Source organism: Myotis brandtii, unplaced genomic scaffold, assembly GCF_000412655.1.
Source record: "Myotis brandtii unplaced genomic scaffold, ASM41265v1 scaffold17, whole genome shotgun sequence".
Classification (NCBI taxonomy): Eukaryota; Metazoa; Chordata; class Mammalia; order Chiroptera; family Vespertilionidae; genus Myotis; species Myotis brandtii.
The window spans coordinates 7,426,571-7,451,027 of record NW_005356259.1 but is presented as its reverse complement, the minus strand read 5'-3'; the positions used below and the strand labels follow the sequence as shown (position 1 = coordinate 7,451,027).

General features: G+C 41.4%; 1 protein-coding gene across 4 annotated transcripts in view; it reads left to right on the top strand.

Moving 5' to 3' along the window:
* The window catches only part of PLEKHA8 (pleckstrin homology domain containing, family A (phosphoinositide binding specific) member 8), a 49,191-nt gene that overhangs the window by 5,973 nt on the left and 18,761 nt on the right, over positions 1 to 24,457 (top strand). For 2 of the 4 annotated variants that reach the window (XM_014536999.1, XM_014536998.1), the window contains exons 2-9: positions 12,326 to 12,442; positions 13,420 to 13,575; positions 15,617 to 15,741; positions 16,892 to 17,050; positions 18,343 to 18,383; positions 19,823 to 19,980; positions 22,164 to 22,320; positions 22,703 to 22,788. In XM_014536999.1, the coding sequence (XP_014392485.1) occupies positions 12,421 to 12,442; positions 13,420 to 13,575; positions 15,617 to 15,741; positions 16,892 to 17,050; positions 18,343 to 18,383; positions 19,823 to 19,980; positions 22,164 to 22,320; positions 22,703 to 22,788 (904 nt within the window). In that variant the 5' untranslated portion in view covers positions 12,326 to 12,420. Of the gene's footprint in view, positions 1 to 12,325; positions 12,443 to 13,419; positions 13,576 to 15,616; positions 15,742 to 16,891; positions 17,051 to 18,342; positions 18,384 to 19,822; positions 19,981 to 22,163; positions 22,321 to 22,702; positions 22,789 to 24,457 lie in introns of those variants that run through there. The other 2 variants (XM_014536996.1, XM_014536997.1) reach the window with 1 other exon arrangement.

The window sequence follows — 24,457 nt, the reverse complement described above, 5'->3', positions numbered from 1 at the left end:
GTTTATCCATTCATCCACTGATGGACATTTGAGTTGCTCCATTTTTTATTTTTATTTTTTGGAGAACTTACAAACTTTTCCAAAGTGGCCACACCATTTTACATTCTTATCAGTAATGAAAGAAGATGCCCATTTCTCTACATCCTCACCCAGACTTGGTATTGTCTGTCTGTCTTATTATGTCCATCCCAGGAAGTTGAAGTGGATTTATGTTTCCCTAGTGACGGATGGCATGGATCATCTTCTCATGTGCTTCTTAGCCATTTGTATATCTTCTTTGGAGAAATGTCTGTGCACATCCTTTGCCCATTTGTTAATTGAGCTTATTTTTCCACTGTGGGATTGTAAGAGTTCGTTATTCTGGATATGAGTTCCTTATCTGATGTGATTTGCAAACAGTTTTTCTTATTCTGTAGATTGTATTTCACTTTCTTGATGGTATCACTTGAGGCACAAATGGTTTCAATTTTGATGTCCAGTTTATCATTTTTTTTATTTCGTGTGCTTTTAATGTCACATCTTAAGAAACCATTGCATAACAGAAGGTCATGAGGATTTACTCCTATGCTTTTTCTAAAAGTTTTTATAGTTTTATCTCTTATAAATTATGTAGGTCTGATCCATTTTTAATTAACTTTTGTGTGTGATATAAGGGTATAGTCTTTGCACGTAGATATCCAATGGTAAACTCCTTTATTCATGCTTTCATTGGCGGCATGGTCCAGTATATTTGAATGCCTAAGTGCTAAAGGTTGGAGTCAGAAAGCCCGGAGTTCAAACCTCTGTGCTGCTACTTTCTAGTGCTGACACCTTGAACAAGTATTTAATCCCCCTGAGCCTCGGTGTTAAGGAGACAGTAAGAATAATAACCAACTAGGTTTGTTATAAATATGAAATGGAAAACATATGTACCTGCCTTGTACATAGTTTACTTAAGGGTTAGTCAGTTGGATAGTTATTTAATGATGATGCCAGGAAAATTCCGTTTCTATGCATTGTCTGTAGCTCCTTGTGGCTTCTGCGAGTGTATGTGTTTGTAATTCCTTCAGTCCTCCTTTTGGAAGTGGATGAGTGTAACTTATAAAGGAGAAGATGCACATAAACATTGGAATTTTGTCATTGACTCTGTAGTCTTAGGACAGTCATTTTTTTTGGATGAATGGTGATAACATCATGTAATTCTGTGTAGCACTGGTCTGTACATTTGTTTCCAACAAAAACTAATATTTGTAAAGGAACATAAGAGATGTAAGACTAGAGCCCCATTGGCACTCCATCACAAGCAGCACCGTCTTCCCATTGATTCTGATGTGTGATGACGTTGGAGATGTTAGGAGTCATCCATGGAGTCTTATGTCATTGAAGTGGTCTGTGGCCTGAAGAAGCCTGGGAACCATAGTTCTCAGACTGTACTCTCAGTGTTTAATCTTTACCACTTCCTGTGACCATTACTTTCATCTTGTTTAGGTTTGAGCAAAATTCAGTTAAATTCCATTAGGATTAGAATTGAGACAGAGAAAAAACAAGCAGGCAATGGAACTATTGTTGGACACAAGACAGATGAGTGAGACAGCAGGGAGGGTAAGTCCAAAAAAACACCATGATGCTTGGGCATTTCTCTTTCTGGATCCATTTCAAGTTGGAGAATGTGGCAGTACCAGGAGAGATGGAGAAGTGAATAATATCTGTAGGGTTAGCCAGAGAGAGGCCTGACCTTTCTCAGTATTCCTATCACATCAAAGGAAGCAAAATATCTGCTTGAGGATCTACTTCATGTCCTTCAGATAGAATTGTTCCTACGTAGTCCAAAACAAAATGATTCTGCCTTGATTTTTAAATACCAGGGGGAATGTTTTCAACAATTTACTTTTAACACCATCTAATAGTCCCCAGTCAGTCAATCATTCATTCATTCACATAAGCCTGAACATCAACATCTTACCAGACCCTGTGTGTGGGGTGTTGAGGATACTGTTTTGAGTAAGACATAATCCTTGTTTTCAAGGGAGGTCATAATCTATTGGAAATTTTACTCAACAATGAAAATACTTTTCAGCTAAATTCGTGATTTCAACCTTTAAACTTTTATGTGGTTGCCCCGAGGCTGTGGCGTGACAAGGTTTAGAGCAGCCGTGGGCAAACTACGGCCCGCGGGACGGATCCGGCCCGTTTGAAATGACTAAAACTAAAAAAAAAAAAAAGACCGTACCCTTTTATGTAATGATGTTTACTTTGAATTTATATTAGTTCACACAAAAAAGACAAGATTTGGGCACCCCTGACAGACTAGAATGTTAATAAAGTCATTGGTCATCCAGTTTGACATCACAGATATCCTGTTGTTTTTCTGCCTCTGCTGGCCAATATATACAGTTAGGATGGAGACCAGCCATTCAACTTCTAAGGCCGGTATAAGCAGCCAGAAATTAGGAGAGAAGAAAGTAAGAATAGGAGGAAGGTGTAAAACTGGTCAAAGGAGACAGGCATGCCTTTGTCAAGAAAAACGTAGAGAATCTTTTTCAGGAGTAGTCTGGGAAAATTTCTTGGAAGATGTGGGATCAAAGGGTAGGTAGAATTGGCCTGGACAAAAGGGGGAAGGAGCGGGAACAGAAGGGGCACTCAGTAAAGAAGCCAGCAGGACCAAATAGGAGAGTTCTTGTCTGAGAGGAGGAAGTACTGCAGTGTTGTTGGGATGGGGTTAGATTAGTGAGCCAAGCCAGGTCTGAGAGTTTAGAAATGGTACAGGAGGGAGTCACTCAGGGTTTCTAAGTAGGAAGAACACGCACATAGAAAAGTACATGAGGAAGATTCGGCTGGCTGAAACATGATAATGGAGGGGGCAAAGCTGAATTATGGGAGCAGGGGAGAAGGGAGGCATTATCTCCCACTCACAGATGAATACATTTAGGCTCACAAGATAAATAAGTAACTTAGACTCATACAGCAAATAAGTATTGAGCCAGGTCTGCCTGACTTCGTGTCCTTTCCATGACTTCATGCTCTATGTCCCAGTGTAGGCACAGTGGAATGCTGGGAATGACGGTGATTCACCTGGAGGGGAAGGGCCAAATTGACCTTCAGGTTTGGAACTAGGCTGGTAGGAAGATGCAGGATTTGTTAAGAGAGATGTTATAGTCAGAAGGAAGATAACATGTTAAACCTTAGATACTCAGTTTAGTCCTTATCTATCAGTTTATAAATTAAAAAATAATGCCCAGAGGAATTATGTGACTAAGTGATGTGGTCAGGATGACACATCTGGATGTTATGAGTTTGAACTTGAACCAAAGTTTCCTGACTCTGTTCTCTTGAGTAAGGTGTTAGGGGGACATATGAGAGGCATGGCCCAGAACAAATGAATATAACAAATAAATATCCAGTTCAGCAGCTGAAAGCACACAGGAGAGGTGACTTACTGCAGGCGCTAACAGTAGGTTCTGAAGAGAATTTGATGTAATATATTGTAACTGTAGTCTGTTCACCATCTGCATGCTGATTCCCCACTGGGCTGTCATTCTTTGAGGGCTGGGATCTTTTCTACAAATCGCCAAGCCTGGCAAATTATAAAGTGCTCAAAAAATGCTTTGTGAATTAATTAATGGTAAATGAAGAAACGTATCATTTAACGAGTGCTTGGTTATTATCTGTTACTGTTAGGAATCTCTTCTTCCCTGCTCCCCAGCTGCAGCAAACTTATAACCACCCGACAGAGCAGAAGAACCCAAGGCTTTTCTATTCTTCCCTGCTCCCCAGCTGCAGCAAACTTATAACCACACAGAGCAGAAGAACCCAAGGCTTTTCTACCCACGCTCCTGTCTGGAGCTCCCCAGGGAGCTGAGCTGTGGGGGAGGGCTCTTAGGAGGTGGAGTATGGCTGAGCACCCAGGACTGGATAGTGGGGAACATCAAGGCTGTGGAGGTCAGGGGTCAATAATTATGCTTTGCTTCAATTAAAAATGGTAGGTTTTGCCCAGCCAGTGTGACTCAGTGGTTGAGCATCGACCTGAACCAGGAGGTCACGGTTAAGAGCACATGCCCTGGTTTCAGGCTTCATTCCCAGTAGGGGGCATGCAGGAGGCAGTCGATCCATGAGTCTCTCTCATCAATGGTGTTTCTATCTCTCTCTCCTCCCTTCCTCTCTCTGAAATCAATACAAAAACATAAAAAAATGCTTGAAAAAAAAAGTGGTAGTTTTTTTTACTACTAACATATGTATATAACATTGATAATACTATAACTATCATATAATGTATGAACACAGTAACTATAATTTATAGTGAATAAATTAAATCTTGACTCATCACTTCAGAAAGATCATCAATCCTATCAAGAAATTTAATCTCACTTTATTTTCTTGACATTAGTTACTTTCTTTTGAAATAGGTTTTTTAAAAGAATTGAGTTTCCTGTTATTTTTATTAGATAGGGTTTTACAGGTTTTGAAAGCCAATAGAGACTACTAGAGATTATTAAGCTCGTGCTGTAAATCTATAGAAAAAGAAACTAAAGCCTAAAGAAGTTAGGGACATATTCACTCCTTCTGCTTCTCCCGTTCTATACCTGCTTAATTATGGTTACGATTTTTTACTCCCTGGGTTGACGAAAAAGCACCTTGCCTCCACCTTTTTCTTTACTTTTGGCTTACTTTTCTACAAATGGAATTAAATGGCCCCTTTTCGTGTTTTTCTGCATTCCAGCAGCATCTCATCATGGATTTTTTAAAATTTACAGTGTGTGAATGTTGTCCTCCTATTCTGTTAAACAGTGAGATTGTAAACTGGTTTCCCCTAACACCTCATTGGGAAAAGCTCTGAAGGAACGTGGATAGGTTTCCAGGCAGAGTGATGCACCCTGGCTGAATGTCACTGAGTGGGCACTCTACTTGTTGTTCTACTTAAGAGTGTCATCATTGGGCCAGGATGGAGGAAGCCCACTGCAGCCTCTTTTTCCACTGATTATAACTAAAAATTCTGAACAAAGTACTAAAAGCAACACTCTGATCATTCTGAAAAGTAAACCATAGCAGGCAGACTGGGAGGGAAGACAAAACTGGAATGACCAACATGATAAAGATGAACACTCTTGAAATAAATGAAAAGGTAGAGATTCTTGGAAGAAAAATGTAAACTATTTAGAAAGAATTAACTGGACATTTTAGAACTAAAAAGAATGGTATTTGAAATTTAAAAAACTCAGTAAGTGAGTTCAGTAGAATACATATGACACAGGAAAGAATTAGTGAACTTAAAGATAAATCAATAGAAATTATCCAGTCTGAAGAACAGAAAAATAATGTGTATGGGGGGCGGGGGAGAAACGAGAATGAAATCACAGGAATCTGTGGGACAGTAATGAAAGGTCTAATGTTCTGGCATTGGAGACAGGAGAAGGGGAAAAGGAGAAAGACACTAGTAACGAAAAGCTTCCCAAATTAGGTGAAAACTACAAATTTACAGATTAAAACTGCTCAGCAAATTCTAACCAGTATAAACTCAAAGAAAGAAATGCCCACACGCATCATAATGAAACTGCTGAAAACTTTAAAAACCTCAAAAGCAACGAGAGTACAAAGACAATACATATAGGGAAACAATAATTTAAATATCTGGAATTGCTTATCAGAAAAAATGGAGACCAGGAGACAGTGAAGTGCTGGAAAACCCTAGCTGCTGTAGCTCAGTGATTGAATGTGTCCCATTTACTGAAAGGTCTCTGGTTCAAGTCCCGGTCAGGGTGCATACCCAGATTGTTAATTGGAGCCCTGGTCCGGGTGCATATGGGAGGCAACTGATGGATATTTCTCTCTCACATTGATGTTTCTCTCCCTCTCCCTTCCTCCTTCTCTAAAGTCATTTTTTAAAAAACATATTTAAGCCTAGCTGGTATGGCTTAGTGGTTGAGTGTCGACCTATGAACCAGGAAGTCATGGTTTTATTCTTAGGGCACATGCCCAGGGTTTTGGGCTCGATCCCCAGTGTGGGGTGTGCAGGAGGCAGCCAGTCAATGATTCTCTCTCATCATTGATGTTTCTATCTCTCTTTCCTCTCCCTTCCTCTCTCTGAAATTAATAAAAATATATTTTTAAAAACTATTTAATAAAGTGCTAAAAGAAAAGAAATGTCAACAGAGAATTCTATATTCAATGAAATGCTCTTCAAGAGTTAAGATAAAATAGCATCCTTAGATAAAAGAAAACTGTAATAAAGAAATGTCTAAAGCAGTTCTTTAACCTGAAGTGAATGATACTCGGGGGAAACTTAAAACATCAGGGTAAGAAGAGCAACTCTGCCAAATTGAAAACAATGTTCTGTGTCTTTAACAGAAGTAAATTACAAACCAGTGACAGAAAGATGTGGAAATTCCCAAATATTAGAAAAATAAACAGTATCCTTCTAAGTAACCCATGGGTCAAAAAGGAAGTGTCTAAGAAAACTAGGAAATATTTTCAATTTAAAATGAGAACCCAACAGTGGTTGGCCTGGGGTAAAGTGTGGGGACAGGGCTTGACTACAAGGAGCAGCACAAGGGAATTTTGAGGGGAAGATAATGGGATTGTTCTGCATCTTGATCATTATGGTTGTTAGAGAACTGTCTGCTTATCAAAACAACAACAACTCAGAACTATTATCCATAAAAGAAATGTTATTGTGTGTAAATTTAAAAATAAATGTTTTTTAAAAATTTAAGTGTTTTTTTTTAATGGTGTTTTTCGATGAGCTACTGGTCACAAAACTGAGTAAAAAGGGGAAGTGACAGTATGACTCACAAGTAAGCACTCTTGGTGTGGATCTTTAAAGGAATAAGAACATCTTTACATAGAAATTTTGATTTAAAAATCATGACTGATATGGATTGAAAAGGGAAGAACATATAGTGCAAATTAGCATGAGTTGTTTATTTTAGATTCAAATATAAGTTCATTGTTTTGAAGAAAATTGCGCTTATTGAGAAAAACTAAATCTTGCAAATAGTTCCTGTTAATTCAGTAAAAGGCATTTGCACCATGTGAGAAAAGAATAAACTTTGGAATAAAGTGACTTTAGAGAAGGAGGAAGGGAGAGGGAGAGAAACAGTGCATTCCTCAAATCTTTAATTTCTTTGAATAATGTTTCTAGTTTTCAGAGTATAAGATTAACACTTCTTTTATTAAGTTTATTCCTAAGTATTTAAATTATTGATGTTACCATAAATGGAATTATTTGCTTAATTTCATTTTCTAATTTTTCATTGCAACTGTATAGGAATGCAGTTGATATTGTTACTGTCTTAATTAGCTAGATAATATTAATAACAGGAAGGAGCAAAGGGAAGGCCAGCCATTATAAGTATGGTCATCTGGGCAGCTTCGCGAGGAAGCTGCAGTTTCACACTCCCCAGGGAATCACCAGTCCATTCCCCCGCAAATCACTGGGGGAAGGTGTCCAGCAAAGGGGAGGATGAGCATATGGGCAGTGAAGTCAGGGTGGCGTAGGGAAGACGCTTGTCTGTCAGTGGAGCCTAGGGAACCATGGGGTGGCTAGAGGGGTGAAGCCACTGCAAGTGTGTGAAATCCTGAAGGATTCATTGTTTGAGCTCCTAGTTAAAATCCCCAAAGTAACTTTCTCTATCTTGTTCCTTTTGCTTGCTTGCCCTTGCATTCACTTGCTCTGTGACTCATGCTGGTCTCCCATATGGCCCTAGAAGGCCCATGGCCCGTGGCCATGCAGACCCCACACGCAATGGCCTGCAGCTGGGAACACAAGCTACCCATCTAGATGTTGGACTGGACTTCAGTATGCAGCAGGCTCTGGGCAGTGGCTTTGATTCTCACTCTGCTGAAGACAAAATGGGACTTCTTCCTTGGTGGGAAGAGGGAGGTGGACTTCGGAGGGAGACTCCCTTAATCTTATATCATCAATAAAGCTTTCCACAGTACCTCATCTGCCCATGGGGGCCTAGGGAATTCTTGTTCCCACAGCACCCCAAGACACCGACTTCCACCAGTAACAGGTGGGGACATAGAAGGGACCCCATCGATAACAGTATTTGTGTATTGGTCTTATATCTTGCAACCTTGCCAAGCTTATTAAATTATTTTAATAATTTTTTTAGTGGATTACTTAGGCTTTGTTTATTTTTTAATATATAAGAGCATGTTTGCTAATAGAGGTAGATTTGCTTCTTCCTTTCCAATTTAGGTACCTTTTATTTCATTTTGAACTCCACTGCCCTGGCTAGAACCTGCCCTGATACTAGGGGAAAAGCACCCAGTGTTTTGTCATCTATATATATAAAAGTCTAAGCTACCGTTATGACCGGTTGACCGGTCGCTATGACACGCACTGACCACCAGGGGGCAGATGCTCAATGCAGGAGCTGCCCCTGGTGGTCAGTGCATTCCCACAGCCAACCTCCCACGGCCGGCCAACGTCCCGTGGTCCCTCCCCCCGGCCAGCCGGCTCTGATTGGCCCCAATTGCCGGCCAGGCCGAGGAACCCCACCCGTGCACGAATTCATGCTCCAGGCCTCTAGTTAAGTATAATGTTACCTGTGGGGTTTTGTAGATGCCTTTATCAGGTTGAAGAAGTTCCCTTCTGTTCCTAGCAGAGCATAAATTTGGCCTTACTCTGCCTTTTTGTTCTACTCGGGCCCACCTGGATTGGGTGATGCTCCTGCTCTGTGGGTCCATCTTTTTTATGCAGTTTTCTGATTCAAATGCTAATCTCTCCCAGAGACACCCTCACAGACACACCTAGAAATAATGTTTTACCAGCTATTTAGTCATCAGCTAGCCCAGTCCAGTTGATACATAAAATTAATCATCATATACCAACTAAGGCAACTGCAGATGAGCTTAATACAAGGATTAATGGTCTCCTCATCATCCATATCTCTTTTCTCATGTAATTAATTCATCGTTCCTGAGCTATGTGAGCTTCCCAGGACTGGACACCATGAAAGAACATCGTGTTGCAATACTACTCTGTACTCTCCACTGCTCTGTCTTTAAGTGACACTCATATGTAATGAGAAGGGGACTTCTGTGGTCTCTTCATGTACCTTCTGAAATTCGAGGAACTTTGTGCTTTAAAGAAGTTTTTCTTAGTCATGGTTTTTGTAGTTACAATCTACAGCAAGCATGTCAAACTCAAAGGCTAACACGGGCCAAATAAACGAGGCATGCAAGTTTGATATCCTTGATCTACAGAAAGCAGTAACAATATATTGAACTTCCCCTAGCATAATTATAACTTCTAGGTAAACACTGAGCTGTTACAGGGAAGTTTTTGTTTCAATCACTATAATTGTTTACCAGCTACTTTCAGAACTTACTACAGCTGTACTTCATGTGGTTCTGAGGGGGAAGGGGAGGTAACATTTTTCAGATTCCTGTAAAATAAACCTAGTTTAGTACCACATTATTTTTCTAATTTTTAGACTTTTTTTGGGAAAAATATGTTTTAATTGATTTGAGCGTGGGGGCGGGGGGGAAGGTACTCTGAAATCAGGAAGCAGCCTAGCATCAATGTTTTATTACGGCTTAAGCAGGTTATTTTTTTCTTTCCTGTGACTTGTGAAATAATGATATATCTTAAATTCCTTAGTGTGTGGTGGTTAATATTATGTGTCAACTTGCCTGAGCCAGGAGGTGCTCAGACATTTGGCCAGACATCATTCTGGGTGTTATCTATGAGGGTGTTTCTGGATGAGAATAACATTTGAATTGGTAGATCCAGTAAAGCCGACTGCTTTCCCTAATGTGAATGGGTCTCATCCAATCAAAGACCTAAATAGAACAAAAAGGCTAAAAGGGGAACCCTTCCCGCCTGTGCTTGAGCTGAAACATTCATCTTTTCCTGCTTTCTGACTTGGACGGAAACATTGGTCCTTCTCGGGCCTCAAGCCTGCTATCATTTGGACTGGAATTACGGATCGGCCCTCCTGAGTCTCTAGCTTGCTGACAGCAGATCTTGGGATTTCTCAGCCTCCATCATTACACAAGCCAATTCCTTATAACAAATACGTAAATATAGAGACAGCGATAGAGAAATACATACATGCTATTGGTTCTGTTTCTCTGGAGAACCCTAATACAGATGGGGTTCTGAATTTAATAAAAATGCAGTAATTGAGGGTTTCCTCAATTCCTTCTCTAAATTTCTGGTGGTTGAACTGTATGTGAGAAGATCTACTCTTCTGTACAAGGTTAGTATTCTAGGACGGGTTTGGGGATTATCAGGCCATGGGTGTTGCAGTCTAGAGAGACACAGGTTTCTTCCCACATCTGCTGTGTACTTCCTGTGTGACGTCAGGTAGGTCTTTTAATCTACCTGGGATTGGTTTCCTTATCTGTAAAAGGAGCTGGTAGGATGAGGTCATTTCAAAGTCCTTTTCTATTCCTCAGGTAGGTCAGTTAATCTACCTGGAATTGGTTTCTTATCTATAAAATGTGCTGGTTGGACTAGGTGATTTCAAAGTTCTCTTCCAAATCTCAGGAATTGTTGTGTGTTCTTCTGTCTCAGTGAGGGGAGGTGGCCTAAGATGTCAATAATTGGATTCTCTTGCACAGCTAAAACAGCAGCAGTAATGTCTGAATCCAGGCGTGCTGATTCTCTGCATCAAGACAGAGTCTGATGATCCGTGTGGTTTCCTGGGTTGTACTGTTTGTGCAAAGAACGGTGGCCTTCAAATTAGAGTTTCCATAGAATTTGTAGTCAAGGTCAGGAATCATCACCTTCTGAAATAAAAATTAGTGAGTTGATCCCAAGAGATTCGCCAGCCAGTAACTGACTGACGTTGAGATAAGGCCAGGGGGCTCCTTACATCCAGTAAAAGGTCTACGTGTCTCCCTGGCAAGGAAGTCCTCAGTATAAAGAAAATAACAAGACCAGCATAAGCTATAGTTCTAGAAAGGATTACTTACCTTTGCTGAGAAAGGCTTGAACGGCAGGATATTTCAGTGACTGCTGTGAACTACTGGAGGGTGGGTGTTGAGAACCAATTTTGTTTATGAAGGCGAGAGACATGGTAACTTGGCAGGCCTGAGTTTTCTGATCCTAGAAAAGCAGACAGGAGATTTGACTTTGGGTAGTGAACACACAATACAATATACAGATGATGTATTTTTGAGTTGTACCCTTGAAACCTATGTGATTTTATTAACCATTGTCATCCCAATAAATTTAATTAAAAAGTAAATATGAAAAAACACAAAGAGAAGCAGAGCCTCATGAAGTAAATAGTGAGTGGAACATTTCGGCTGCCACCTAACTCCTGTGCTGAGCTTAGATTTGGTGTGACCCTTGAGCCTCGTGATTACATATGTATTGTCCCTGTACCATGATCTTAGGCTAGGGCGCCTCACGAATCTGTTATAACATGATAAATTGACACCATTTTGACATTGATTGGTGTCTTAGGCACCTGGTTTGTGTGAATCAATCCCCAAGGGATTGTACCTGAGCAGCCCCTGGGGCTCAGCCCATAGCTTCTGCCACCTTCTCTGTGGCTGCCCCGGCCACATAAGAGTCCCAGGAGAGAAATATATCCCTAAAGGGCAATAGCATGTCAGAGAGAGAAAAGTACACCTGGCTGAGGAGGCTGACAGGTTGATGCAGAGATGCAGGGGTGACATTGAAGATCCAGCTCGAGGGAAGCTCAGAAGCAGGACAGAACAGGAGTTTACTTTGACTAATGTACGGGTTGTGTAAGAGGACTGGCTAAGATACATATTGCAACCGAATATGGTCTGTCCCCCGAAATTCCCCAAAGTAAAGTGGTTAAGCCCTTGACTGTTTTAAGATTACTCCATTTCAGTGGCTCAATACTAACTAGTGAGCCAAAGTTAACTTCTCCTGGTGGTCATAGGACCCTGGCAGGCTTACTAGCATCTGTATGATGTTGAAAGGGCAGCATAATCTTTTGCCTCATTTCTAAGTTTGGGATAATTTTCTTAACCAGAGGGTTAAGAAACAAGTGTATGATCCTAATAATGTACAGGAAACAATTGAAAATCACAGATTATTAGTACTATATTGGGGGGAGAGGGGAATAAAAACCATCACTAATCCTATTACCTGGAGAATCAGTATTTGTTGCTGATCCTTCCAGACATTTTCTATATGTTATGTGACTAAAAATATATGCTTCTGTGGGTCAATTTAATTTAATTTAATTTAATGTGATCAAACCTACAGGTCTTTCCTAACCTACGTCTTCCCTTAGTTTCCCCTGGAATGTCAGCTCCTTGGCGCTGGGACCACATCCTTCCTCAGGTCCTATCCTGTGCCCTGGGAGGCACCTCACACCAGGCAGTCGCTAAGACCACGCTCTTCTTCTGCTCTCAGGTTGGCAGCCCCGGTGGTTCCTTCTCTGTGGAGGGATATTATCCTATTACGATTCTCCTGAGGACGCCTGGAAAGGCTGCAAAGGGAGCATCCAGATGGCCGTCTGTGAGATTCAAGGTGAGAAGGCAAGGGCGGCGCAGGTTTTATTTTTCCTTCTGTCCCCCCTCCCCCAAAATAAGAAAGCGCTGGTCTCTCCATGCCTCTCTCTGCTTCTCCTATTGCAGACAAAAATACATAGTGTTATGTCCCAAAAGAAAGCTCTGCAGTAAGACCTAAAACTGCAGCCAATTTGTAAGAGGTCATCAAAATAGAGCAGTGGGCCTGACCACACAACTAGTGCTCCTTCCTTAGTCACCTGCCCACCTGGGGCCAGTGGCTGTTTGCAAAGCTTATTTAAGTCTGTTCACTGCAGCATCTAACACTTCAAGTCACATGCACTTTCACCACCACCACATACTCAAAACCAGCAAATGCTGAACAGACCTACAGATAGCCTTCATCTCTTGGTTTTGGGAATCGTGAGATGTGGCTCAGAGCAGATTAGAAGAGAAAGACGAGAAGGGAATTTTTGGTTTGGGGGCTGGTGCGTGGTGGGTAAAGGAGAGTGCAGGTTGCTTGTTTCTTCTTCTGAGGGCTCTGAGGGAATTCTCACACTTTTGATCTGATTTGGGAAGGGAAGGGGAAAAGGAAAACATTGTGTTCTTGATCACTTTCCAGTAAAGCCAAGGAGATAGAATGCCCTCTTTCTTGTTGGCATGCAAGCCGTTTTGACTCAGAGCAGCATATTTCACACACGCGAGCCAAAAGAGAGATGCCCTTCTCTATTCTGATAAAAGATCCTAAGGAGAATTGGATGATTGTTTTTTAGACCCAAATCTTGGTGTGATACCTTGGAGCCAGTTGCAGGGTTTTCCCTCCTCATCAGCGGAGGCATCGGATGAGATGAACGAGCTAGGCGAGGTGGTAGGGGCGGGCGTCCTCTCTTAGAAGCAGACTCCAGTGACCGGCACCAGCTGAGCTCAGGAATGTGGGTGGGTGGAGGTACCCAGGTAGGGTTCTTCTGGGTTTCTGACCTCCCTCTGCTTTGCTCCAAGTTCATTCTGTAGATAACACACGCATGGACCTGATCATCCCTGGGGAACAGTATTTCTACCTGAAAGCCAGAAGTGTGGCTGAGAGACAGCGGTGGCTGGTGGCCCTGGGGTCAGCCAAGGCTTGCCTGACCGACAGTAGGACCCAGAAGGAAAAAGGCAAGTACTGATTGTCCTCTGGTCTGAGAACCGTGGGAATCACCCACTGTCATCTCTGGGTCCCATATTTGTTACCTTGCTTCTGACCACCTAGCCAGCTTTTTGTGTCATGCAAATGATGCACAATGCAGTGGCATTTAAACTGTGGTCTCTATGAACCAGGAGGTCACAGTTCCATTCCTGGCCAGGGCACATGCCTGGGGTGCAGGCCCAATTCCCAGTGGGAGGTGTGCAGGAGGCAGCCAATCAATGATTCTCTCTCATCATTGATGTTTCTATCTCCCTCTCCCTCTCCCTTCCTCTCTGAAATCAATAAAAATATATATTTTTTTAAAATTAGTTAAGTGCAGCCTCACAGAAGCCATGGATGCCATGACCTTCAAAACTGGGACCCTGTCAACATTTTCAAATGCTGCCACTTCCCCCAAAAAGTCAAAGACTCTTGGGCCTGGTAACTGGGAAAATACACTATCCGGACCCCTGAAAGCGCAGTCTCTATAGCAAACACAAGACCCAGCTTGTTCCAGGGCTGCATTTCTGTCGAGTGTGAACTGGCTCAGGCTTCATGCAATAACAGAGCTCTTCTACGTTTACTGGTACAACACCTAGGGGACCCCAATTCAAACGTCAATAGGCTTTATAGAAACAGGTTTTAAAGGACCACTGATAACTAAAGGAATGAACCATATATTTCTCTGTATGAAAAACATAAAAGAGGCTTTTCTATATAATAAATCAGCTCTAAATGCAAAAACAAACAAACAACCCTGGTCTCTATCCAATGCTCAGCATGTCAGAGCAGAAAGAGTGCAGGCTTTGGAGCCAGATACAAGTGGATGCAAATCATGGCTTTGCAGGTAGGTTCCTGGCTTTGTGACCTTGGCCCAGGTCACTTAATCCCTCTGAGCCTCAGTTTCCTAATATTTTACAAAGAGGAAATGACCTACATTAGGATCACCACAAGAATTAGTGAGCCTGAAGCCCCGTGGCACCCCATCTGGCAGAGTTCCCCTTCGGTAAAGAGTAGCTGAGCCAGAGAAGCCTTGGACCAGGGTGCTTCCTGCAGTGACACCTGCTTACCCCCCCGTCCCTGGGGTGGGATGGATGCTTAATTGTCAGGTTGCTGCTGCTCAGTGCTCATTAACTCGCCATCATTAGGTCTGAGAAGCAGGGCACAACTTTCTTTCTGGACTGGGTCATGCATATGCCAGGGCTCACTGCCTGAGCCCTCATCACCCCCTGGCCCCATATACACCTGGAGAGATTGTGGAGAGTGGGGGGCCTCTGGGAAAAGTGTTTCAGGAAACCTTTCTCATGACAGATGTGGCAGATGTGCTTAACTCTTCCAGTAGACGCAGAAAAGTGGCCGCTTTGTTGGTGCTTTTGATGCTAAATCGGGAGTAAATTCTAGACAGTCAGCTTTGACTCAGATCCGGTGGGAACGTGCAGCATTTTTATGGAGGAGGAAACAGGCGGTAATGATTGGTGCTGAGCCCTCAGCACCAGGGTGGCTGGAGTGCCAAGCTAATAAGGGAGCAGCAGGTGCACAGAGGGTGCTATTAGCCGTGACAGGCAGCGTGCTGGACCAGTCCTCGGAATTAATGAGCCGCCTCATTAGTGGTAATTGCACGTTACAGAACACCGTTTCCCAGTTCTACGCACTGTGGTAGCAGGCAGAGGGCTGTGGCCCCATTTTACACACAGGAAAACTGTGGTAGAACTGAGACTAGAACTCAGAACCTGGACCCTGCTCCCAATTCTGACACGCGTGGGTCAGGAGTATGCTGTCTCCTTCTCCCTGTACCGCTGATCAGGCCATATGCTGGCTCAAGAAATAATGTGGATTATTTCCCAAGTCTGGCCATCTCCTCTTCTGTTTTCCTTGCTCCCATATCTTTACCTACACCCTGTCTGTAAGCCATACTATAAACACCTGACTTCAGGCATAGGTTGTATATTCCATGATCTGTAGAATATGCTAACTAGTACATCGTGTATTCATTCTGATAATGACATGCATTGTCATCATTTTGTTATGTAGAGTTTGCTGAAAACACTGAAAACTTGAAAACCAAAATGTCAGAACTAAGACTCTACTGTGACCTCCTTGTTCAGCAAGTGGAAAAAACAAAAGAAGTGACCACAACTGGTGCGTCCAGTTCTGAGGTAAAATATTATTGCTCTCAGCCGCCTGCGAAGTCGCACCTGACGTTGCTTGTAGGTGATGCTTACTCTCACTTCATCCCTGAATCTTGGATTTTACTGTTTTTCAGAGAAAATAAAATAAAATTTAACAGAGAGAACAGATATGTGCATTTCAGCCTATGGATGCATATAGCTTTCCTTCCTAGGATGAATTCGGGATTAACTAAGTAATTGCTAACATTTGGACCTGCCTGTTTTGTGCACGACACTGCTGGATAAGGGAAGGAGAGAGGCACCAAAAAAAACCATTTCAGCCCTGTTCTTGGGATGTTTATAGTCTAGAACAGTGACTCTCAACCCAGAGCAGTGGTGCCCTCAGGAGACGTCTGGCAATGTCTGTGATGTTTTTCTGGGAGAGCCCAGCAGAGAGACTGGGTTAAGTTTTTGGTTTTCTGACATGAGGTGTAACATGAGGGACTCCATCTTGGGCCCAGTCTGGTTGCTTTAACACTACTAGGATGTGGTCACTGCACTCTCGAGTCAGGATGTGACCTCAGTTTCTGAACAACACATTAATGTCAATATCCAGAGGAAAAACACCGAACAAGTAAAATAACTTGGAGAGGAAAAATGATTAGATATTCAAAAGAATTCCAGTTGCTGAAACCTGAGACTCATCTGAAGGGAAAGCCAGAAAACCCATTCTGAAAGCCAACAGCGCGTTATCTGTGGTCTCTAATGCTTCTGTTTTAGAACCTCATTTTCACTCAGGCCATGGGAGATGTTTATCCAATGACCCCACCGGTCTGCAATCTCTGCGATCCCTGTGTCACGTCTGCCACCCCTGAGGACTGGAAACGGCCCTGTGCCCAGCACCTGGCACGGTGCTGGCATAGAGTGTTATTGAGTTGAATGAAGTTGTTGCTCTCGGCTGGAGCAGTGGGTGACTGTGAAGGGTCAGATTGAGGGTACGGCTCGTGTATGGTCAGTAGATAAGTTGGACTCACTCAGGCTTTTTATTTCATTTTATAACTGATGTACATGTTTGTCCTGCAGAATAGATGGGAATGGTATTATTATGGTTGTGGATAAAAACCTCTCAGGACATTCCGCAATTGGGCTGCTGCTTTTTTGCAAGGTAAAAGAGTCTTCCACTCTGCTTGTTTGGTAGGAGGGAATCGATGTGGGAACTCTGCTGAAATCAACGTGCAATACTTTTCTGAAGACTTTGGAAGAATGCATGCAGATTGCAAACGCAGCCTTCACCTCGGAGCTGCTCTGTCACACTCCCCCAGGGTCGCCGCAGCTGGCCACGCTCAAGTCCAGCAAGGTGAGAGCCCGCTCTGCTCGGCGGCGGCAGCAGGGCTAATGAAAAGTTGAAACGTTAAGAAAGTGATGTACTGAGCTATGGTCTCCATTTCTCTTTGGTGGCGGATAAAGACTTTTTTAGTGGACTTTCCTTTATGTCCACTTTTACATCTGCTCTCAGTTCCCCGTGTCCAGTCAGTTATTTTTGGCAGTTTCGCCACCTAAACTTGTCTCTGTAGCCAGCCTCTTCTCTCCAGCCTCCTTGTCCAGTGAGCCTCCCTGAGATTTGTGGTAGCTTTCTAACAGTCACCTTCAGCCTGACCCTTCCAGGCAGCTGGCCAGTAGTTCTTTTCATGTGGTGTAAATTGGACCACTCTACCAAGCCTTTCAGGGGCTCCCTCATTGCCTGCAGGGTAAAGTCAGAACTTCTTAGCCCCTTCCCACATCCCCGGCCACTTTGGCTGTCATTACCTGGCTCAACCATGCTAACTGCTTGTAGCTCCCCCCATCTCGGTGCCATTTCCCAGTGCCAAGAATGCCTCTCCCCTGTCTCTCCTGGTTAGCTCTGATCCATCCCTCAAGATTTAATCTCTTCTTTCCTGAGTCCCTAAATTGGGCTGAGAACTCCTCTGCACAGTGCAGTTACCTTAAGGCAGTGGTTCTCAACCTTCCTAATGCCACGACCCTTTAATACAGTTCCTCATGTTGTGGTGACCCCCAACCATAAAATTATTTTCGTTGCTACTTCATAACTGTAATTTTGCTACTGTTATGAATCGTAATGTAAAGATTTGATATGCAGGATGTATTTTCATTGTTACAAATTGAACATAATTAAAGCATAGTGATTAATCACAAAAACAATATGTAATTATATATGTGTTTTCCGATGGTCTTAGGCGACCCCTGTGAAAGGGTTGTTCGACCCCCAACGGGGTCGCGACTCACAGGTTGAGAACCGCTGCCTTAAGGGCAGGAACCCCATACTGTTTAATACAGTACCGCATCAGAGTTTGGTATTTATTAATGAGAATAACTGAAATTATAAGGAAGTAAACCACCAAGGGTTTGGCTCTGATAATTAGGCCCTTCAAAAGGCCACCTTCCTTTTCCTTAGAAATTTGGGTACCTTATTTGAGTAAATATGAAGGGCTGGTTGGGAAGAATGACTCCCTTTTAGGAGGATCTAAAATTGTTCTAAAACCGGGGCACTGCATGTGAAGGTCATATTTATCACTTTCATATGTGACAAAACTAACAATGCTCTGTTGGAAGTTTAACATGTAAACGTTCATCTCTTTGCTTCTTTTAAAGATGAAACATCCTATTGTACCGATTCATAATTCATTGGAAAGGTACAGTAACTTCTTTGTTTTTTTCTTCTTTCTAAAAGTAAAAAAAGATATTGTTATTCCTTGTTTTTTAAAAAATAAGGATATTTTGATCATCTGGTGGTTTTTCTCATGATTTGAGATGATACCCGAAGAAAACAGTATCTGATTGCCCTCCTTGGGGTGAGCCTGAAGCAGTGGCAGACCTTGCATTCCGCAGGGAGTCCCCGGGAAGGTGTCTGCATGTCCCCTGGGCTGCCCAACTGCTCGTAACCATCACTGCTTTTCATCTCTCCAGTGCACTGAGGGTTGGCACCGCCTCTCTTGTGGAGGAGCTGGGCTTGGATTTAAGTGTGCTTTAAACTGGGAAGGACAGTGCTATTTTTTTAACATAAAAATAAAAATCTTAGGTGGCTTTACAGGTTGAAAAAAGAAATAACATCAAAAGCTAAACTATTTCTTCCTCCAAAGGCTGCTTTGATTTAAAAAAGGACACATTTACATAGTTATGTTCCTAGTAATTGGGATCTTTACTCCATTATTATTTGATATAAGCATTCCCAAATTTTTACTTAGTATATTTGTCCTTTAAAGTTATTATTTAACATTTTACCTCTTTATGTATATTGTTTGCTTCTTTAATACTGGATTGTTCCCAATTTGGTTGTTAAAATTTTTCTCCTGTCCTAAATATTTCTAAGAACATCTTTATCTTTTTTTTTCTCTTGAGGTATTTCCTTAGTACACTATATTTTTCATTACTAAGTTGAAATATGATATTTCTTTAGAAAATAAAAATTTCTTGGAGTCATCATGTAGCTTGGACACTTTCACTTTATTTTTATTAGAAGAAAATTTTTTTCTTCTAATTTGGCTCATCCTAATCACTTATAATAAGATGTTATAATTGTCCCTTTAACAGAATCAGGTTTTCACTTGTATATTAAATTGCCTTCTCCGGTTCCCTGAAGAGCAGCAGAACCTCAGGATGTTGCCTTTCCTCCAGAGTTTTATCTGTCACACATACTTGGCAGGGATGTTTGTTTTGCCCTGATCACAGCATGTGGCTTCTAGACAATTACCTGCTAGGCAAACACAGGGAAAAGGCCAATGATTTTGAGAACTGAGAGAAAAAAAGTGTTAAGTTTGGTCCCTGCAGAAAGCTGATTGGAAACCAGAGACCTGTCAATGACTATTTCCTGTTGCTGGTGGGGAGCAGGAAGTTTGAGTCCCTGGAGGTGCAAGAAGAGCCATGGCTGGCTGTGATTTCTCAACTTCAGCCTGGAGACTGGCCTACTCCCCTCACAGGGATGGGGGTGAGAGATTTGACCGATTTAACAATTCTGTTTTTCAATTGATGTAAATCCTTCCCCCATCTCTCAGAATCAGATCTACCTGGACAATCTATTTCTGACCAAATAATTGGATCTTCTGGTCTTTTTCTTTTTTAAAAAAATTCCCAGGCAAATGGAGTTAAACAATTGTGAAAATGGATCTTTAAATAAGGAAATAAATGATGATGAAGAAATCCCAATGAAAAACAAGAGTTCCTTGTATCTGAAATCTGCAGAGATCAATTGCAGCATGTCAAGTGAAGAAAATATAGACGATAATATAACAGGTAAAGACAGACTTAAAGTCTGACGGGAACCCTTGAACATTAGGATGTTGGGGGTTTGATCCATTATCCCTGATGGGACACTTGGTGGGAATTGAGCTCAAGACAGTGTCCTAGGTAGCTCCTGAGGCAGGTGAATTAGCATTAATGGGACAACAGGTCCTTGTCAGCCAACATTCCGCCACCATCTGACTGGTGCAGAATTCTGGCAGAAAGAAGAGGGATTGTCCCGCTCACTGTCTTGGCCATGACGTTCATGGGCTGCAGTGAGCACAGCTGCCTGCACTGACCTTTTAGAGAGCGCAAGTATTTCATGGGCCTTCTACTCTGAATCTCAGAGTCCTTTGAACTTAGAACATGATGTCAGACTTAGGAGTGTGAGAAGTTATGGCAGTTGAGGTTTCCATCCTCCTGGTTTCTGGTGAGGCCTGAGTATGTCAGAATTCACCAGCCACATCAGGTTTTCCCCGGCCTTCTCTGTGTTCAAGCCAAAGTCCCACATTTCAGGTCATAGCCTGCAGTTCAAATGCTGCCCTTTCAAATTTGTTAATTCCATTGACTCTACCCTAAACCAACTTCGGATCAGTCCAAGACAACAGTAGTAGAGCTTTTAATTGTGTTATAGGTTTTAATAAATATTTTAAAATTAAAATTAATAAGAAAAACTGTCTTCATTTCTCTTGAAATCAGAGACTCCTTTTTTCCAGATAAGCTGGGTTTAGAAAAGAAGACCTATTTTCATAACTGTTAATATAAGGCAGGTGACCCACATATCACTGAAGTCTTGTCCCTTAAGTAAATAATAAAGACAGGAGAATTTCTATCGAAACAGTACTGTTGTTTGGCCCAGTAATTTTACTTCTAGAATTTGTCTTTAGGGATAGTCAGATTTAAGGACAAATCTCTGTGCACGAGGATGTTGTTTAGGACATTACCGTTGATTCTCATTATTCGTGGTAGTTAGGTTCTGTAAAACCATTGCAGACACTGAATTAGCAAATACTGAACCATTGCTCCAAGGGGAGATTCAGAATTAGGGTCCTGCAAGCCTCAGTTGACAACGTTTCTGTCCACTGATCAACCTTGTTTTATGTGTTTCCGTTTCAAGACACCTTGTTTACTATATATTGTTGATTCAGTAACATCGAACCCATGGCCAATAGCTCTACAGCACATGCCTGAGTCAAGCTTATCTAACATTTGCATTTTCTCCATAAGGCACATCACAGCCTTGTGCATCACAGATAGCACTATACTTGGGGGCCCTTTTAAACAGTGAAATCAGCAATGAAGTGCACAAAAATGCACAAAATGTGGTATCAAAGAAACATTTATGTACAGTATGGGAGCTGAAATAAGAAGGCAGAGTGTCACTTGTTTAACCTTAGCTGGGAACATATATGTCAGGTGACTCAATTTTCACCACTCTGCACATGTCCACAAATGACTGCAAAAGTGTGATAAGCATTGATTTTAGGGATACAAATAAACTTTAGCAAGTAGGCAAACTTACAAATCCAGAATACATGAATAATGAGGAGTGACTATTTCTAATACTAAAATTTTAGAAACTACCTAAATGCCCCCCACATGATGCAATTTTACATGGTCATTAGAATCATGTTTTGAAGAGTATTCAATGATAATGAAAGTATTTTTGATACATTGATGAAAACAAGCAAGATACAAATCTACATATATTTAAACCCAATTTTGTGTGTGTGTGTGTGTGTGTGTGTAGAATTTCAGATTTTCATTTCTGTGTGCTTTTGCGTGTTTTAGAAATGTTCTGCAATAAGTATATATAAGTTTTTTTTTTGTTTTTTTTTAATAGTACTGTAAATACAATGCAGTCATATTTCCACCTACTGCTACCATCCTGACATATATCTATTCAGTTTTGTGGGTTTTTTTAAAAATATATTTTATTGATTTTTTACAGAGAGGAAGGGAGAGGGATAGAGAGTTAGAAACATTGATGAGAGAGAAACATTGATCAGCTGCCTCCTGTACACTCCCTACTGGGTATGTGCCCGCAACCAAGGTACATGCCCTTGACCGGAATCGAACCTGGGACCCTTAAGTCTGCAGGCCGACGCTCTATCCACTGAGCAAAACTGGTTAGGGCTATATATAAGTTTTTATAATAAATAATGGATTAATAATAAGTATCTTCTACTCTGCAGTCCAAGGTGAAATAATGAAGGAAGATGGAGAGGAAAACTTGGAAAATCATGACAACTTGGCCCAGCCCATATCAAACTCCTCAAGTAGCTCTCCGGAATCCCACTGGGAAGAAGGCCAAGAAGTTATCCCGACTTTCTTTAGTACCATGAACACCAGGTATTCTGTGCTCTCTAACATCACTGAAGGTGGATGCCTTCTGGGAGGTCAATCCTGGTGTTCCTTTCAGGTGATGGTGTGTTCTAGCAGAATAGAGAACCTGGTCTGATTTACTGTTTACTGTGTGAAGCAGTGGATGAGAAGGAACTGGATTGTGAGAGTATACTCTGGACAAATTGTAGTTTGCTTTGATGGTTAGCTTTGGAAAATGATGTTGTATTTAGACTGTACTGTAATAGGAAAACAAACACCTGGCTTATGTGTAAAATCCGGCCAAATGACTTGCCCTGTAGAGGCAAGCTGTTTTCATGACTACCTCCGAACTGCAGTGGGTGCTAACTTTTTTGCATTCTTTCCTCCTCCTTATCACCAAATGGCTTAGCTTTAGTGACATTGAACTTCTGGAAGACAGTGGCATTCCCACAGAAGCGTTCTTGGAGTCATGTTATGCTGTGGTTCCAGTGTTGGGTAAGGTTGCTGCATTGCCTTAATTTTATTAGTCTCTAGACTCTGTGTCACAGCTGTTATATTGCATCAGAAATCTGAACTGTGTGGACAGTGAGATGACCCTTCTTAGCTACCTCTTCATGGCACTGCATGACCTGAAGCATTATTGCATATTCCTATTCTTTTCTAATTGTGAATAAATAGTGACCTTCGAGTAGCATCATGAAGAAGGGGAATTCTGTTTTCTAGAAATCATAATTAAAAATGAAAGTGAAAGTCATTGAGGAACAGACCTTCAAATCCATTGGTACTATGAAAAAAATGCTTACCAGTTAAAACGTTTTTTCAAAGATAAAGTTATAGCTATAATTTTTGTTAAGTTCAAATTATATTTACTTTATTTTTATAGAGTGACTAGTACCAGAAATCGCTTATGTGTTGAAATTGGTTATATGATTCAATTAACTATGCATCTTTTTTTAAAATTGGGGTATAACTTGCATAGAACTTAAGTGTTATGATCCCAGTAAGTTTTGACAAATGCACCTACTTATGTAATCCGCATCCCTGTCAAGACAAAGAATGTTTTCATCACCCAGAACATTCCCTCTGCCAGTCAGTCCCCAGCCTGTCACCCAGCCCGGGGCAACCATTTTACCGCTTTCTGTCACCACAGATTAGTTTCACCTGGTCTAAAATCCCATGTATATAAAGTCATGTTATAAACCCTTTTGCATCTGGCTTTTTCTCTCAATATAATGTTTTCACCCTTGTTGTTACATGTGTCAACAGTTCATTTCTTTGTGTTGCTGAATAGTATTTTATTAAGTGAATTTAACCCTTTGTTTATTCATTCTCCTATTGATGGGCATTTGGGTAGTTTCTTGTTTGAGGCTACTGTAAGTGAAATTTCACTTTTACTGTAAGTGAAATTGCCCTGAACATTTTTGTGTCAGTGGCATGTGTTTTCCTTTCTCTTGAGCAAATGCCAAGGAATGGATTTGCTGATTCATAGGGTTCACATGTTTAGCTTTATAAAGGCGGTTGCTCAATTGTACACTTCCAGCAGCAGCGTGTGCATATTCTAGTTGTGTCACATCTTCACAGACACATGGTGGTGTCAGCATTTTTGGTTTTGGCCATTCCTGTGTTTAGTGGTATCATGTTGTGGCTTTAATTTGCATTTCTCTGATGACTAATGATGTTAAGCACTTTTTCATGTAATTATTGGTCTTCGCTATTTGTTACACTGCGACATCTATTTAAAACTTTAATCCATTTTTAAAAGGTTAATTTTATTTTTACTATTGACTCATAAGAGTTCTTTATATATTCTGAGTAACATTCCAGTGTAAACATACACATTATGAGTATTTTTCTCCAGACTATGGCTGCCCGTTTCTTACTGAGGTCTTTTGAAGAGCAGAGTTTTTAATTTTCATGAAATCCAATTGATCTGTTTTCTTTTATAGTTAGTGCTTTCAGTGTCCTAGAAATCTTTGCTTACCCCCAAAGTTATGAAGATATTCTCCTTGTCATCTTCTATAGTCTTTACTTTTGATTTTTCCATCTATAAGTCATCTTGGAATTAGTTTTTGTATATAGTGTGAAGGAAGTGTTGAGATTCTTTTTATTATTATTACTAGAGGCCCAGTGCACAAAAATGTGTGCACTCGGGGGGGGAGGGGTC